Genomic DNA, 18646 nt, shown 5'->3' on the forward strand with positions numbered 1-18646 from the left:
ATTGTTTCTCCAAAACCAAACATCTAACTCTTCCACCACCAAAAATAAAAGGAAGTCTTGGAGGGATCACCTTAAGTATGCAGAACTTGCAAATATTTAGAGATAGAAAAGGGATGTAAGTAATTTTTGGCAGACCTGAATATGTGAGCTAGATCAATTTCAGACCACCTGCAGAGAGCACACTTGAGTCTGTCTTCAAGGTATACTATAAATATATGTTTAATTAAAATACGAATGCCGTTAGTACTGTTCATTTTTCTTAGAACATGAATTTCTTAAGAACTTTAGCTCTTCTTTTGAAAAAGCAACAAACATTGGCTATATTATGCAAAAATTTAATTGCTATTTTTGGTTTAAGTATAACGTTTTAGTGAAGCTAATTGCAAAAATAGTTGGAATACTTTCCTTTAACAAATAGGTATCATGAACTTTATAGAATAACAGCACTGTGGTTTAAAACAAATGAAATAAACAGAAAATGCTTTTAGGGTATTTTCTCCAGTAAATAGCAGAGTGACAACAAGCCTATTATTTGCTAGAAGAGTTTGTTTAAGCTTTTTTTGTTGCTTTTCAGAAAAATTAGGGCTGTTTATAGTTTTAATGTTTTCTTTTTGTTGTTCCTGTTGTAATTAAAATTCACTGATGAGTTTGGCTTGGATTTTTTTTTTTTTTCTCCTTAGGCCGTCGACATTTTCATGCGTCTCAGTGCCCTAGGCCCACAAGTCCTGTGTCTACAGACAGCAACATGAGCGCTGCTGTAATGCAGAAAACCAGACCAGCCAAGAAACCAAAACACCAGCCAGGACATCTGCGCAGAGAAGCCTACACAGATGGTGAGTCCATTGACACGGATGAAAACATCTCTGAATCTCGCCTATTTACCCTGCCTCTCTAGGGCTAGAAAATGCGTTCACTGACATTAGAAATTACATTAAAAATTTATTAACAATCAGCTTCATATTACTTATAGAAGCAGTCTACTTGCATATTTTGTCTAGCATTTCCTTGCAGTTTTCTAATAAGCTTGTTATTTGAAAAACAAAACCATTTGTAGATCCTTAGTGTTTTTGAAAGTTATTTTGTAGTTTCAAACAAATGGACATTACTATAGTTGAAGTTGACAGTTGAAGTAATGGCATAGGTTTAACCTTTGTCAGATTTAGTGATAAATCCTCCAGAGTGTCCTCACTTTTTTATTTTACAATTTTTGCATTCAAATAGAAGACAATAAATGGGTTTGAATATTAATTATAACGATAGTGGTGTTACAAACAGTTGTTTGGGGCACCAAAAGATAAATTATCTATCTTCATGCCTTCTCATACAGTATCCACTCTCACTGAAGGGTGACGTTCACATTCTTGAGGGAGCACAGGAGGAAAATGCAAACAGTGTGATTTTGTCTAGAGAAAGCCTTTAATGAAAGTGCCTTAGGTGGCCTAGCATTTATTAAACCACCACCTTCTCATTTTACAAAACAACCCCACGGGCTTTGTTGGAAATTCATGTAAGATAAATTCTCTCAGACTCACTGCTCTTGTCAAGTTTGCTAAATTTGCTAAAGGGGTGGAGGAAGGAACGATGTTACAGGCATAGTTTCCCCACCTCCTGGTCCTCTGCAACAAAATCTGATTAGGACTTTCATTACCAGTCAGCAATTTTTCAAAAAGGGCATCGTTTGCCATTATCATATGAAAGCCTAATATTATAGATCCTTATCCAAGGTTGCAAGGAAGGTTTTCTGAGGTACTTCTCCCTATGATTCCTACCACTTGACAGAAGAATTTAATACAAAGCTCACAGCATGACGAGCACAAGTAATTTTGCAATGAGTGGCTGTCCATGCTATTATCTGTACTTTATTCTGAGAATTTTCTCTTACTAGCATCTCTCTGATATTAGACTACATTAAATACTGGCATGACACAGCGCACCTGGGCCTCCTGGCTTCTGCCCAGGACTCTTTTGTTAGTGAAACTGAGCTGTCAGAATATTATCTGATTTTGAAGGGTTATTCCAGTGGCTTTTTGCATGTTTGCCTCTGTGAAGGGACAGACACTAGGTATAAATCCCCCAACTCTACGGGCAATTTTACATTTATGGGGCTACTATAATGGCATTTTTCACGTTTTATGGCTGTTTTATCAAATTTTATTATCTAGAAGAGAGTGCTCCTCACTGAAAAACTGACCAAACAGCAAGCCTCGATGTAAACACATGTAAATTGAATACATAAGGGAGAAAATCTGGCCTAAAGCCTTGTGTAGATCTTTCCACCACTTATTTATACTTGTTCAAAGGGGACTCTGGCATTGAGTGATGCTTTTTGAAAATGTTTTCAATAATGTAAGCATGCCAAGTTAACAAATATTGTATCACAGTTATAAATTACACTGTGCTTGAAAATTGTCTGTATTTATTATCCCACATGCTGTAGTACTTATTTCAGTGTTAATAATTAAATATAATTCTAGCTAATCCCTGAATAATAACTATTAAATTGAATGATGATGCCTCCAAGTTATTTTTTAAATTAATTTCAGAAATACCAAAGATGTATATTGAAATATTTGTAAAGCCAGAAGTTAATCTGAAATGTTTATTTGGATTTCTAATTGCTCATTTCACAAAAGTGATTATGCAAAATTATCATAGTGCATACTGCAATATAAAAGCCAATAATTATTTTCTCTGAGTCACAAAAATAGATAAAATGGAGAAATGACTAAAGCTAGTACAGCATTCACTTTCTTTCAATATTTTGATAACTATCCTTCAAGTTATGTTTGCTATACTAACAAGTCTTGAATTTTATGCTGTATGCTTACTGTTGGGTAAAAAAATACACAAAATAACAGTGCTGTGTCTTATTATATACATATCCCATCATGCATGTTGATTAATTGAAGTTATATAATGCAGATACTTGTTACTGCTAGTAGTAAGAGAAATGTACACACTCTGGATGGCAGTGGTTATGACACAGAGACAAAAGCCACTTTTTCAGAAATTATTTTCCCAAATTACTACACTGCATTTTTGGAAAAAGATTCATAGACCAATTCATGAAGAAGCTTAATGCAGACACAATCGGTACAATTTATTTAAAAAGAGAAGGGAGAGGAAGAAAGAATTTAAAGAGCTACCCATTGTTAAAATGTGAATCGAACATATTAGTAAGACATGAAGAATTTTGTGGGGTATTTTTTCTTTTTAGTGAGCAAAATGTATAGATTATGATGGATGAGTTTGATTATTGTCAATACATTTAGGTGACTATTATTCAGAATATGGTTTATCAGTATTTATTTTGTAGCATCTTTACTTTGTTAATTTTGTTCAGATTATGACGTTCCTTCGTAGGGTCTTTAAAAACTATATAAAGAAAGATGAAGAGTGGCCATGTCTGAACTGATAAAGAGTAATTTGTGATGATCCTTCTCAGTTAATCCTTGTATTAGTTTGCGCGGGCCGCCATAGCAAAGTACCGCAGACTAGGTAGCTTAAAAAACAGAAATTTATTTCTTCACACTTCTGGAAGCCAGAAATTTAAGACCAAGGTGTCAGCAGGAATGGTTTCTTCTGAGGCCTCTCTCCTTGGCTGGGAGATGGCCGTTGTCTCCCTGTGTCTTCATCTGATCTTTCTCCGGTGTGTGTCTGTCCTGATCTCCTCCTTTAGTGACACCAGTTATAACGGATTAGGACCTACCCTAGTGACCTCATTTTACCTTCATTACCTCTTTAAAGACTCCAAATACAGTCACATTCTGAGGTACTGGGGGTTAGGACTTCACGATTTGAATTTTAAGGGGGCACAACTCAGCCCATAACAGTGCACCAGCCCCTAACACCTGGCATTGTGGCCAAAACTTGCTCTGTGGTCAAACCCAAGGCCTCGTAAGCACTCGGAGAACTCAGTGCAAAGGAGAGTGTTGCATGCTACAGTCACACTGACAGGCAGTATCTAATGATTTATTTATTTCATATTTGCCTCTTACAAGTTTAACCCAGATAAAGGGTAGGATTAGGATACATGAATATGTATTAGCCAGAGTCTTAATAAGTAAAAGCCAGGAATAAGTGCATTTCTAGGACCTTCCAATAGATTCTTTCCACCCCTCTCTTCAACCTTTCTAATGCATTTACATAGTTGATTTAAAAATGAAATCTACATTATTTCTCCATTCCTACTTTTCATAAATTATAAATTCACCACCCTCTTTGGAATAATGTTATTTTGACTTGATTTATCATTAATTACAAGGTCTGAAGACTTGAAGCAGTTAAGTAAATAGAGTGCTAGATCTCTGTAGCAAGTTAATGTTGGCAGACTTGTCTGAATGCACATGTTCTTCTATGTTACTTTACATGCATTATACTGTTATTTGGAAAGTCTTGTAGAAAGAATGAGTGTTTATACGATTACATAAAGTCCACACACACACACACACACATACAAAACAAGTCCACAATCCCATTTGTGAAATCCAATTTGTACTACTCGTGGTACAAATTGGGTGAAAGCACTATATATCACTATGTGGAATAGAGAATTGTTTGTACTGTAATAATCCCTGGCCTCGTAAGCAGGGATATCCCTGCTTGGTGATATTTTATAATACCTAAGAAAGAATTTATTTGGCAATCTGTTTGTATAAGAAATCAAACCTGTCAACATTTCCCTCTCTAATTGTCATTAGATGCAGTGAGAAATATATATAGGAAGTTAGAATTCTTTAAATTGTCATCAGGTTCTCTTCTCTTTTTAACTTGTGTTATAAATAACACCTATCTAGAACATCTAGTAACAGATTTTGTCTCATGTGTCATATATTCTCAAGACTTTGTGCGATGTTAAGATAGTGGTAGTCATCAGCTTTGATATCTTAAAGGCCCAGACATTTTATGATGTGATGAAAGTGGCAGTCATCGGCTTCCTGACAATCTGTGTTTGCAATCCAATTTAAGTTTATCGCAAGCAGATAGTGCAGAAATGAGCCTGCGGTCACTCACTCTCTCTTTTTCATGGTGTGTTCTGAATTAGACCTTTTTCCCCGTATTGCCAATCCCAGGCTCAGTCTGAATTTAAAATCATTCTGCCTTGGGTCCTTTGGCTTTAGGCTACTTGATACAGCCTGTTTTCTAACTCTCTCTTTTTGGTTATCTTTAATAATAAGTAGAATCGGGGAAGGTAAAGAAGGAAGGCTGTCTCTGTATATGTGTGGTCCTTTCTATCGGTCACCACATGTGAATGGGAAGACAGGCACTCTGTGTCATCCCAGGTGTGGACTTTGTCTATAGTCCTTGATATGAATGGTGCTCCCTGCAGTGATGAGACTAGACAGCCCTGCTTTATAAATAACTTCAGGAATGATCTATAGAAAACCTTTCAAACCCATTACCTCTGCATAGTCAATCCTGGAGATTAGAAGTGGAGGTGGGGAGGTACCGAGGTTGTTCTTTCAAGTTTAAACTCCTACTGAATCTTTTACCATGTAAATTTGTATTTTTAAATTTAAAATCTTAAGGGTGATTTTATAATACCAAGCGTGTAATAGATGTTTTATGAATGTGTTTTAGTTTATTCTAGACAGTAGTCTACAAACGTGAAAACGTTACCATTTCTAAAGACAATACTTAAAAACATAGCTATGCTGATAATTCCAAAATCTCTGTATTTCTGGTTTTGATCTCTCCTGAAATTCAGATTTTATTTACAAATACCTGTTGTACTTTTCTATGTTGATATTCCAAAAGCTCCTCCTATTCACATTTTTCAAACTGAACTTACACTCTTCCTTCACAAACATCTCCCTTTTTGCTGCGTTCTATACCTTCAGTGATGTTCTTTTCATTCACCGAGACAACTATGACAAAAATCCTAAAAGTCATCTTAGATTCTTCCTCCCCCACCCCTGTACTGTATTTCATTGATCCTGAAATAATATTGATTTTTCTCCCTTAATCTCAAACACCTCTTTTCCTCTCCATCTGAGCAGCCACCAATAACATTTTATCACCTATCATTAATTATGTGAGTTATAATAATCTCTTGACCAGGTGTGGTGGCTCAGGCCTGTAATCCCAGCACTTCGGGAGGCTGAGGCAGGAGGATCATGAGGTCAGGAGTTCGAGACCATCCTGGCCAACCTGGTGAAACCCTGTCTCTACTAAAATACAAAAATAAGTTGGGTGTGATGGCACGTACCTGTAATCCCAGCTACTCGGGAGGCTGAGACACAAGAATTGCTTGAACCCAGGAGGCAGAGGTTGCAATGAGCCAAGATTGCACCACTGCACTCCAGCCTGGGCAACACAGCAAGACTCTGTCTCAAAAATAAAAATAAAAAATAAAATAATAATAACAATAATCTCTTGACCTCCTGAATTGAAGCTTTTCTTGTTAATACATTCCCCACACTACAGCCAGAATAACCAAAACTTAGTATCTACTCATATTTTTCTACTAAATTACCAAATAATATTAGGATACATATTTCCTTTCTCCCTGGAGTGTATATAGGAATGATTTTTAAAGATAGCACTGGTTAAAATTTTTCTTTCTAGATATCAAATTTTATGCCTACTTTCATTCTTATCTATGATATACAAAATTGAATTATAGGCTGGGTGTGGTGGCTCATGGCTATAATCCCAGCACTTTAGGAGATCAAAATGGGTGGATGGCTTGAGCACAGGAGACCAGCTTGGGCAACATAGTGAAACCCTGTCACTACAAAACTTACAAAACTACAAAAGTTAATCATTTGTGGTGGCATATGCCTGTGGTCCCAGTTACCCAGGAGGCTGAGGCACGAAGATCACTTGATGGGAGACAGAGGCTGCAGTGAGCCGAGATCACACCACTGCACTCCAGCCTAGGCAACAAAGTAAGACTTTGTCTCAAAAAAGAGGAAGAAATTAAATTATATAAGTTAAATTATATGTAATATGTATTACTTAATATGTAACTACAACTAGAAATAACTGTGTGTGTGTGTGTGTGTGTGTGTGTGTGTGTGTGTAGATCAAATTAACCTATATTTATACCAGTGATTATCTGGTTTAAAACCTCTGGGTACATAAAATGGTGGGAGTCCATCAATGAATAGTATACTATAAACATGCAATTGAATATAGTAATATAAAGAACACTAAACCATTGATGAGTCCTGGTTCTGATTATATCTAGCTTTGAGATTGCAGGGTAGCTTAAGGTCTACAAGTTTGAGCTTCCTTCTCTACAAAATGAGAAGAGATTTAGGCTAGATTAGAGATGGCAAATAGGTCTCAACTCAAGTACCAACCTCAATCAATTTGAAGTGATTGCCTGAAGGAGCAAAGGCGTGCACCTGGTACTAGCAGTGTTCTACTGAAATCAATTAGTAAGCTCTCCCACACTTCGGAGAGAGAAAGTTACAGTACACATACCCACTGTTAGCTATCCCAGGAGCAGACGTCATTAAGTCCCAACTTTGTCATTCAGGAGTTCTGTGCTAGATAACAAGAGTACATTAAAGTTGTTGGTCTTGGCCAGGTGCAGTGGCTCGCACCTGTAGTTCCAGCGCTTTAGGAAGCCAGGGTGGGCAGATCACTTGAGTCCAGGAGTGAGAGACCAGCCTGGGCAACATGGCAAAACCCCATCTCTACAAAAAACACAAAAATTAGCCAGGTGTGTGGTGCATACCTAGAGTCCTAGCTACTCAGGAGGCTGAGATGGGAGGATTGCTTGTACCCAGGAGGTCGAGGCTGCAGCGAGCTGAGACTGTGCAACTGCACTGTACCCTGAATAACAGAGTAAGACCCTGTCTCTAAATAAATAAATAAATAAACAAACATAAATAAAAAATAAAATTTGGGGTCTTTTTCCTTGGTTACCTTCAAGTATTCTAGTTCATTTAAGATATAGTATCTCATAGGTGAATGTGACTCCAATGATAATCCAAGTGTGTGATGGTTTCATAAGTAGCAGACTTTTACAGCAGTATTTTTAATGTTTCTCTTTAGATCTTCCGCCGCCTCCTGTGCCACCACCTGCTATAAAGTCACCTACCGTCCAATCCAAGACACAGCTGGAAGTACGACCTGTTGTGGTGCCAAAACTCCCTTCTATAGATGCAAGAACAGAAAGATCGTCAGATAGAAAAGGAAGCAGTTACAAGGGGAGAGAAGTATTGGATGGAAGACAAGTTGTTGACATGCGAACAAATCCAGGTGATCCCAGAGAAGCCCAGGAACAGCCAAATGACGGGAAAGGACGTGGAAACAAGGCAGCAAAACGCGACCTTCCACCAGCAAAGAGTCATCTCATCCAAGGTAGTCATCCAGTCAAGCAGCAAATAAATACAGATTGAGTGTTTGCAAGGCGTACAGTTAGGCTCTGTGCGGCCATACGAAAAGTGGTAAGATGAAGAAATTTGCTTTCCAATGGAGGACGTAGGCATGTACTCGAATAACTTTAATACAATTCACTCCAGTATGTGACTTTATACAAGGCCTTCCTGGAGAGGTGCCAATTGAGTTACATTTTAAAGGAAAGCAAGATTTCAACAGGTTAAAGAGGGAGAAGGGATAGTGGGGAAAAGAAATAGGTTGAGAAAAGAACATGAATGTATGAAAGTGAATGTTTGGTGAACAATGGTTTCCAGTTTGGCTGGAGAATTGAATGTTTGGGGCCAGAGACCATCTCTACAAAAAAACACAACAATTAGCTGGACATGGTGGCACATGCCTGTAGTCCTAGCTACCCAGGAGGCTGAGGTGGGAGGATGGCTTGCACCTGGAAGGTCAAGACTGCGGTCAGCTGAGATCGCACAACTGCTCTGTAGCCTGGGTGAAAAATAAAACTAGAACGGTGGTTAGGCCCAGTTGCAAAGGCCAGGGACACTATTCTGAGGGGCTGAGATTTACGACAAGGGCAGTTGTGAGCCAATAAGGAGTGTGAGTGAGAAATGACATAATCAGATATGTGTTTTAGAAAAATAACTGGCAGCACTGTATAGTGGAGGAAGACTGGAAACTGGTAGATGAGGGTGTCAGAAACATTACAGTAACACTCAAGTATAAAATATGAAAGCACTGAATTAAAATAGCTCAGAAGAACAGGAAGGATCAGCCTGTACAGGCACTTCAGAGAGAGGCCCAGGAGGACTTGGTGGCTCATTGAATGTTGAAAGGTGAGTTGAGATAATAGAGTAAACAAAAGAAGTATTGGTAGGTTGAGTAGGTGGCCCTGAGTGACCAGTGGAACACGCTCGTATTAACCAATGTAAAAAAAAATAAAGAACAGGGAAAATGTTAAATTTCATGGGGAAAATTATTGCAGTTTTGAATGGATTAAAAAGCTGACAAGAACACAGGTAGTAAAAATCACAATAAAAATTTAGAGAACTAGGTTTAAAGATGAGGAGAAAGATTGTGAGGACAGAGTGGATTTTAGAACCCACAACACAGAGGTGATAATTATGTGAATAACAAAGCCTGAATTTCAGCAGAGATAATGCCAGTAACTATTTATCAGTCAACTGTCCAGGAGAAAACAAAAGCAGACCCCAATTTGTAGCCATTTGCTTTCTTCTGTTGTGTGAATACTCTCAGAATTGCCAATTTCAAGTCACTGAATGCGGAGGTAGGAAGAGATGAATATAATCAGGTATTGTGAAATATTGAGCCTGCTCCAACACACCACTAGTCAAGGATGATCATATTAGAGACTAGGTAAATAATCAACATCCTATTAAGGAAACAGATTGTCAGACCCAGAGATTTAATAATCAAGGTATCCAAGCCATCGAAAATAGTGTCCTATAAAGAATGAAGTGGGAAATTTTCAGACAGGAAGGTGTATAAAATACCACAGTGGTGAAAGTTGAATGTAAACCCAAGCGAGGGTAAAAGGGATCTTGCAATATGTTGTTTGTGGGTCAGAATAAAAGCCAGGCTGTATGGGGTTGGAAAGTGAATGGAAATTTTGGAAGGGAGGTGATCAGCACATGTAAACTCTTTTTGGAAGTTTCGGATGAGGAGGAAGTCTTGGGATAGGGTTTGACAGAAAGGCCAAATCACTGGAAATGTTTTAGGATAGTGCATTTGAACATTATTGTAGACTAAAGAGAAGAAACCAAGAAACGGAAGATTATTAGTTGAGGATATCAGCAAAGAGTGATAGGGGAATGAAACTTAAAAACCTACAGGGGACTTAACTACTGTATTTTAGTAGATATATTGTGGTAAGATCTGACCTCAGTGTATTGTTGTATTTATTATGGACGTCTGGTCATTAGCTAACTTCTTTTCAACACGGAGGGCAATTTCTCTTTGTTCTGTGACTGCAGCCTGAACTCCTAATCCAGGCATAGACTCAGAAGCAAGGTGATAGATAAAGCTATGCATCTCAGACTCATGCCTCTATTGTGTGACCACAAAGTCCTTGATTATATCACCGCAATCCAAAGTTTGAAAACCTTACTTATTTTTCTCAGTTAACCCAAAGTTGATCTGGCTCTGAACTTTTGACTCAGTGTGACTCACCTCCAAATAGCGATTCATAAATAGAATGTGATCATGTAAATTGCGAGGTTTATATCTGGCTAGAAAGTGTGGAGCGATTCCTGCTTGTAGGAAGGCTTCATTAAAACTTGGCTGGGCACAGTGGCTCACGCCTGAAATCCCAGCACTTTGGGAGGCCAAGGTGGGTGGATCACAAGGTCAGGAGTTGGAGACCAGCCTGGCCAACATGGCGAAACCCCATCTCTACTAAAAATAAAAAAATCAGCAGGTTGTGGTCATGTGCACCTGTAATCCCAGCTACTCGGGAGGCTGAGGCAGAAGAATTGCTTGAACCCGGGAGGAGGAGGTTACAGTGAGCCAAGATTACGCCATTGCACTCCAGGTCTGGGTGACAGAGCAAGACTCTGTCTTGGAAAATAAATGAATAAATATTTTTTAAAATTAAAAAGTAGGTGAGATTCTTCTTCAGAAGGAAATTTTATAAACCTGGAAATATTTTGTATGCAGATTTAGAAAACAGAGATTAAATTTTAAAAAATCAATCTTCAGAAATTTCGTAAGTTGTCCTTTCTGCTATAAAAATATTTCTAACGAAAGAACTAAGAGTAGACCATTAGTCTAGAAACAAGGAGCCCAGGGAATCATGGAAATCACTGAGGTACACGGATGAGTTATTTAACAGGCTCTGCTTTTCCAAATTTTTATTTGCATCATAACCCTATCTATATATGCCATTAAATGATCGTTTGTATGCATTGCTGTAATTTTCACCTTCATATTTCAGTTTACATTGTTTATAGTGAAAGAGGCACCCTGATTTGTGTATATAATGAATGATTATTTTTCATTAAGGAGAGTGGTCTTTTGGACTTGAATGTCTGATCATTTTGCTGACATTTGCCTCCATTAGTTCAATTTATTTCTACATATATCAAACACCTACTGTGTTATTAAACATTGTACTAAATCCTGAGATTTATGTATAAGCATAAACCTTGACTTCAAGGGGCTTGTAGTCAGGGAGAGAGGGACAGATAATGTATACATTCATAGATATTGTTGTATTCAGTATAACCTTCATAGTGCCATGATACTTGAGAGTCCAGAAGAGAGAGAATCCACTCAGGACTGTGAGAGACTGTTAGGAAAGATCTCTTGATCTTTCCTGGCAGAAATGACATATGAACTGAGTGTTTAAGAATGGGTGGAATTTAGCTTGTATAAGAAAAGAGGATTTATTTAGGTGGATAATGTGCATAAAAAGCTTGAAGGTCTATTGAGGAAACTGTAAGAAATTCAGTACTACTACATAATAAAAGTGGTCAGAGATGAAGCTCTTGAGGTACATGAAGTCTTAAGTCATAAAGAGCCTATAGATTTTATAAGAGGAAAGTGGTTGAGCAAAGACAGTTTAGAGAGGAATAGCTCAAGGATGTTTGAAGATGTGCACAACCCCCAGACAAGAAATGTAGAAAATATAAACCATGCTATAGGAGCAAGGATGGGTGACTCGGAAAATTCAAGAAACTTTTTAGAGTCAGAATCAACCTTACTTGTTGTATGTCGGACTATGTGGAAATGATACACTTAAGATGTATGGAAAGGTTGTTGAAAGGGAAGAATCTATAATAATTTCATTTTCTGTCTTGCATATCTTAATGATTAGTGTGATGTCATTCAGTGTCTTCGAGAATATAGCAAAGGAAGACATTTAAGGGAGTGAGCATTGTGAGGTCAGTGTTCAACAGGCTGAGTTTGAGTAACATGCAAGAGTAGGGGTTCAGTTGGGTTGCCTGTAGGAGCCTAAGGTTTGGGGCGCAGTTTAGGAATTAAAAATATAATGATTCAGCATGATGAAAATAATGGAAAACAGTTTATTAATGACCTGTTATAGGTCAAGGTGAAAGTATATCAGCACACAAAGCAGACAAAATACCTCCCCTTATGACAGTTATAGTTTGGAAGGGGTTTTAATCTGTGAGACTGGGCAAAATCACCTAGGGTCAGTAGAAGAAAAACTATATATATAGTATTAAGCCATTCTTGCGTTTCTATAAAGAAAAGCCTGAGACTGGGTAGTTTATAAAAGAAAGAGATTTAATTGGCTAAGTGTTCTGCAGTCTTTGTAGGAAACATGGTGTTGACATCCACTTGGCTTCTGAGGAGACCTCAGGAAACTTAGAATCATGGCGGAAGATGAAGGCGGAGTAGGCACATCACATGGTGAAAGCAGGAGCGAGAGAGAGAGAGAGAGTGGGGCGGAGGTGCCATATACTTTTAAACCACCAGATCTTGTGTGAAATCAGAGCGAGAGCTCACCTATCATCAAGGGGATGGCACAAGCGATGCATGAGGGATCTGCCTCCATGAGCCAGACATCTCCCACCTGGCACCACCTCCAACACTGGGGATTACAATTCAACATGCGATTTGGGTAGGGACAAATATCCAAACTATATCATTCATATATATATATACACACACACACAAACACACATGCACACACACATGAATGATATACATATATGTATAATGTATGATAGAACTTTCATATATATCATGCATATATATGAATTATATACATTAGGCTGAAAGTAGAAACCTGTACAGCATCAACATATCAGTGGCACTTCAGAAAAAGAGCTTACAGACGATTGACCAGGGAGGAAGGAAAACTAGCAGCTGAGAGAATAATAATATTTGCATTGATTGAGAGCAGTAAGAGGTCCAGGGACACAAGGCTGGAAACACGGTTGGCATTATCAATTTTCTCAGTTTCATAGCAGAGATGTAGGCATAAATGGATTTCAGTGGGATGGAGAGTGAATGGGAATTGTGACTATCAATATTGAATCCAAATTGCTTTTCAAGAAGCTTGGCTGAGTGGTGAGGAAAGAAAAGTGTTGATTTCATAGAAAGCAGAGTCTTAAGGGGAAACTTTTTAGCAAGAGAGAGATTTTATCATATTGTAGTTTGAGAAAACGTAAGTCAGTAGAGAGAAAGCCGTTGATGAAACAGAGACAGAGGATGACGGTCACACGGTATCAAGTGCTGTGAAGAGAAGCTGCAGAAACAATCATCCTCATGGACTGTGAAATTCCTGTGTGTCAGAACTGTGGTTTAGGAGTGAAAGTTGTGATGAGTAGAATGCAAAGAACAAGGCATTATCAAAGGGGACTATACTGGCTTCAAAAAACGATGGCTTGGGCCTCAGAAGTGGGGATATTTTTGTTCAAGGATAAAGGAGCAGTGATGTGGAACTGGTGATGGTGAGCTAGAGGCAAGCCTTCCTCCTTACCCTTCCACTACAGAGAACATCAGGGGAAACTTCAGGGAAAATCAGGCTTCATTCAGACAATGTGAATAGTAGAGGAAGCATTTGGGAGAGGTGGGGAAGAGCATGCCAAAGTTAGGTGTTTATGTGTTTGTCGTCCAAAAGGCAGAGTTGGCAGACTTTGGAGACAAGTGAGCAGCTGGAGGATGCATCAGTAGGAGAAGCACCAAATTTCAAGCAGTAAGGAGGTAGAAATTCCAGAGACAGAAATTAATTGGAGTGACTTGCTTATTGAAGTTAGTAACAATGGCAGGCTTCTAAGATTCAGAGTTCCACAATGTAAATAGGACACTGACATGGAGGTTGATATTTTGGTGTCTGTGGAGTGAACCCAGGCTTGGCTCTGTTTGGTATTTCTAGGAGACTGGGCTTGATTTTTTACCAATTCCTTATAACATTTTATAAGCTACATAGATATTGTATTATTTCATCTGTTTTCCTATCAACACTAGGAAACCCTCTAGGTATAGATACTATCATCACTTTTTTTTGAAAAGTAGAAACTAAAGCCTAAAATAATCTGAGATCGTATAGTGAATGACAGAATTGGAAGCCAAGTCTGACTCCAGGTTTGGTTTACCTCTTTTAATGATATTGGTCTCTAGTGAGTTTTAGACGGACAAGAGCTTATGAGTGGAATCAGTCCAAATCCCTGACTACTAATAGGAAAACAGCAAGGCTTATCCTTTTCATTTTCAAGACACTATGCTGCATTATTCATTATGCGTATAGAGTGTCCTCATTTATACCTTAAATCACTGATGCCTCCTTATTCAGAATTGCAGATAGACAGGAGTGATACAATATACACTGAAAGTGTATGATGGTGTTCACCTGCATTTATTATGTTTCATTACACAGAGGATATTCTACCTTATTGTAGACCTACTTTTCCAACATCAAATAATCCCAGAGATCCCAGTTCCTCAAGCTCAATGTCATCAAGAGGATCAGGAAGCAGACAAAGAGAACAAGCAAATGTAGGTCGAAGAAATATTGCAGAAATGCAGGTCCTTGGAGGATATGAAAGAGGAGAAGATAATAATGAAGAATTAGAGGTATCTATAATTTTTTCCCAAGTTTACGGATGTTAGACTGTAGTGGTTTTATGTAGTTAGGAACCTTTATCAGTGTACAGAAATGTTACTGTTTTATCACAAGCTTTTCAGTACTCTAATGTCTATGATGGCAGAAACTGAAGTTCTGAGAATTTGAGAATGTTCTTGAAATGTGTTCCAAAGTTTTAAATGTTAATTGCAATTTATTTATCTAGGGTTTATCTTCATTTGCAGATTTTCAGATAAGAAATACATATGGCAAACATATTGTTAAGACATAAGAGCTATTGATCTAGAGATATTATAATTTATAGCATTGTAGCAGGCTGATAAAAACCCAGCAAGATGACAGAGTTATATGATGTGAGTGAGAAAGTTGCCATAGCCATCACTAGGGTAATGTGACTGGTTTGACTGACTGTCCTTCACCTTTACACTTCTGAAAGTGTATGCCTAGTCTGTGACACTGACCTCCCCAGCTGGAGGAAACTTCTTAAGTCAAAGATGTACTCTCTTGTTAGGCTTGACAGATAGCTATACAAGATAGAGTTGGCAGTAAGCCATATCATAAATTCTCCCCCGACCCATTCAAAGATTGTATTTTCTCAATTTAATAAAAGATAAGTTGAGGACAATTTTTTAATTAATATATTTAAACTCAAGTAGATGATAAATATGTGTCAAATGATAACTTTTTATAATAGAAGCTGGAAATGTATAAGCCATTATGTCTAATTGAAAGTTCTATAAAGCTCAATGTATTTTGATTTTGAGGTTTAGAATGAGAAAGACTTTCCTCCTGCAAACAGTTAGAGAAGTTTTTTTCAAGTTTTAGTTTATTTTAAAATAGAAGTAGCCTTTTGGGGCAGCAGAATGTCATTACTGTTAACTCCAATACTTAAAACCAACAAAAGCAGAGCTGTAATGTTGAGTTGGGGCTGAGGGGAGTAGATAACTCAATACATTCCTTCCCTCTTCTCAGAGCCCTGTGTCCCACCACACAACACCGAGGCACTGTGCAAAACCCAGTTTGGTACTTGTTGAATTTGCTGTGAAGACCAACTAAGGTTGATGAGTGAATTAGTTGACATGAGCACTTTCCAACATAGGCCAATGAATAACTGGAAAAACACATTAAATTATAATAGTAATAAATGCATATAAATAAATATAAGATAGTCCTCTTAAGATTTATTTTCAAATGTGACAATAACGTATCTCTTACAGGAAACAGAAAGCTGAAGACAAGCAAGAGGCTTATGAGATCTAATGTGAAAATTCTCACTCAAGATGCCTCCTGTCAGATGACACATGACGCCAGATAAAATGTTCAGTGCAATCAGAGTGTACAAATTGTCGTTTTTATTCCTCTTATTGGGGTACCATTTTAAAAACTTTATTGGGTTTTTATTGTTGTTGTTTGATCCCTAACCCTACAAAGAGCCTTCCTCTTCCCTTCGCTGTTGGAGCAAACCATTACACCTTACTTCCAGCAGGGAAAGTGCTTTGACTTCTTGCTTCAGTCATCAGCCAGCAAGAGGGAACAAAACTGTTCTTTTGCATTTTGCCCCTGAGATATGGCATTGCAGTGCTTATATGCCAAGCTAATTTATAGCAAGATATTGATCAAAGATACAAAGTTGATATTCAACCTCATGCCAAGGGCTCTCAAAGTATAATCTTTCTATAGCCAACTGCTAATGCAAATTAAAACATATTTCATTTTAACATGATTTGAAAATCAGTTTCTCATACTACCCTTTGCTGGAAAAAACTAAAAATATAGCAAATGCAGAACCACAAACAATTTGAATGGGGTAGAAACATTGTAAATATATCCTCTTTGCAAACCCTGGTGGTATTTTATTTTGTCTTCATTTCAATCATTGAAGTATATTCTTATTGGAAATGTACTTTTGGATAAGTAGGGCTAAGCCAGTTGGATCTCTGGTTGTCTAATCATTGTCATAAGTAAACCTAGCAAAACCTTGTTCTATTTTTCAATCAGAAAGCAATTATAAATACGTATTACAAACAAGTGGATGTTTTTAATGACCAATTGAGTAAGAACATCCCTATCTTAACTGGCCTAAATTTCTTCTGGTAGTGTCAGTTCAACTTTCAGAAGTGCCACTTAAGGAAGTTTGATTTTTTGTTTTTGTAATGCACTGTTTTTAATCTCTTTCTCTCTCTCTCTCTCTCTTTTTTTTTTTTTTTTTTTTGGTTTTAAAAGCACAATCACTAAACTTTATTTGTAAACCATTGTAACTATTAACCTTTTTTGTCTTATTGAAAAAAAATGTTGAGAAGCGTTTTTAACCTGTTTTGTTAATGCTCTATGTTTGTATTTGGAATATTTGAATGATGACAGATGGTGAAGTAACGTGCATACTTTATTGTGGGCCATGAACCCAATGGTTCTTACTTTTCCTGGACTTAAAGAAAAAAAGAGGTTTAAGTTTGTTGTGGCCAATATCGAAACTTACAAGATTTCCTTCAAATCTCTAATAGAGGCATTACGTGCTTTCAATTGCCAAATGATGCCCTCTGACTAGTAGATTTCTATGATCCTTTTTTGTCATTTTATGAATATCATTGATTTTATAATTGGTGCTATTTGAAGAATAAAAATGTACTTTTATTCATAGATAGGTATCAGGTCTGACCCCAGTGGAAAACAAAGCCAAACGAAACTGAACCACAGAAACACGGCTGGTGTTCACCAAAAACTAAACATGTTCATTGAGATAATTTGAAAAAGTTCCATAGAAAGGGCGCGCAGTACTAAGGGAACAATCCATGTGATTAATGTTTTCATTATGTTCATGTAAGAAGCCTCTTATTTTTAGCCATAATTTTGCATACTGAAAATCCAATAATCAGAAAAGTAATTTTGTCACATTATTTATTAAAAATGTTCTCAAATACATCTTTCTTTCTTGTGTTGATTTCTTTTTTCATTGTGTGCTGATCAAATTTATTCATTTAATCACAAAGTCGTTCTGTCTTAACATTTCACCCCTGTATTACCAGATAAGTGAAAATTCTCAATTCGTTGTACGAATAACCAGGCTTTACTGTAAGCTAAAATTTTACCTAACTCCTCTGAAATTAAAAATGTAAGATCAGTCAAGACCTAGAAGTTAATAATTGGATCAGAGAGGAAGTCTTTAATATTAAGGGTGTATTATTTTTGTTTATATATGTGTATCTGAATTTCAGTTAATCTATTTCTAAAATAATTGGGATTCAACTAGATAAATGTGATTTTAAAGTTTGAGCCACCTATGTTCTGTCAGCAAGAAAATTATATAAATCCGAAATGCTTATCAGTAATTATCTGCTTTCTTGTTACAAATTCATGTAAAATTTTAACAATACCTATCATATATTAGGTTGCACATTATTAAAGTTAGTGTATTCAAGTATTCAACTTTAGATGAACAATATGGGCACCAAGTCCTGGAAGTTTCAAGAGCAACAGAATCTGATGTAGGTTTTTTTCCCTTTCACATATATACTGCTCTTCTACCTAAATTTTGTGTTTATCAGAATTTGAAAATATGAGGGAAAACACTGAACAAAGGGGCTATAATTTGAAATTTAATTTTATAAAAATGAAGTAATCACCAGCATCTACTTAAAGATCCACAGGTCCACAGGTCAAGAAGTCAGTTTCTAAAAGCTACTTCAAGGAAATATTAGAGGGACATGTGTAATGACCTAATTTCTCTCTTTCCCTTGG

At 37.2% G+C, this 18646-nt stretch overlaps 1 protein-coding gene across 5 annotated transcripts in view; it reads left to right on the plus strand.

The window, feature by feature from the left end:
* ROBO1 (roundabout guidance receptor 1) overlaps positions 1–17830 on the plus strand; it is a 420921-nt gene extending 403091 nt beyond the window's left edge. For 4 of the 5 annotated variants that reach the window (XM_033211602.1, XM_033211603.1, XM_033211606.1 and 1 more), the window contains 4 exons: positions 681–833; positions 8008–8316; positions 14705–14901; positions 16129–17830. In XM_033211602.1, the coding sequence (XP_033067493.1) occupies positions 681–833; positions 8008–8316; positions 14705–14901; positions 16129–16143 (674 nt within the window). In that variant the 3' untranslated portion in view covers positions 16144–17830. The remainder of the gene's footprint in view (positions 1–680; positions 834–8007; positions 8317–14704; positions 14902–16128) is intronic. The other variant, XM_033211604.1, reaches the window with a different exon arrangement.
* The last annotated feature ends 816 nt before the right edge of the window (positions 17831–18646 follow it).

Source organism: Trachypithecus francoisi, unplaced genomic scaffold, assembly GCF_009764315.1.
Source record: "Trachypithecus francoisi isolate TF-2019V2 unplaced genomic scaffold, Tfra_2.0 Lachesis_group0, whole genome shotgun sequence".
Taxonomy (NCBI): Eukaryota; Metazoa; Chordata; class Mammalia; order Primates; family Cercopithecidae; genus Trachypithecus; species Trachypithecus francoisi.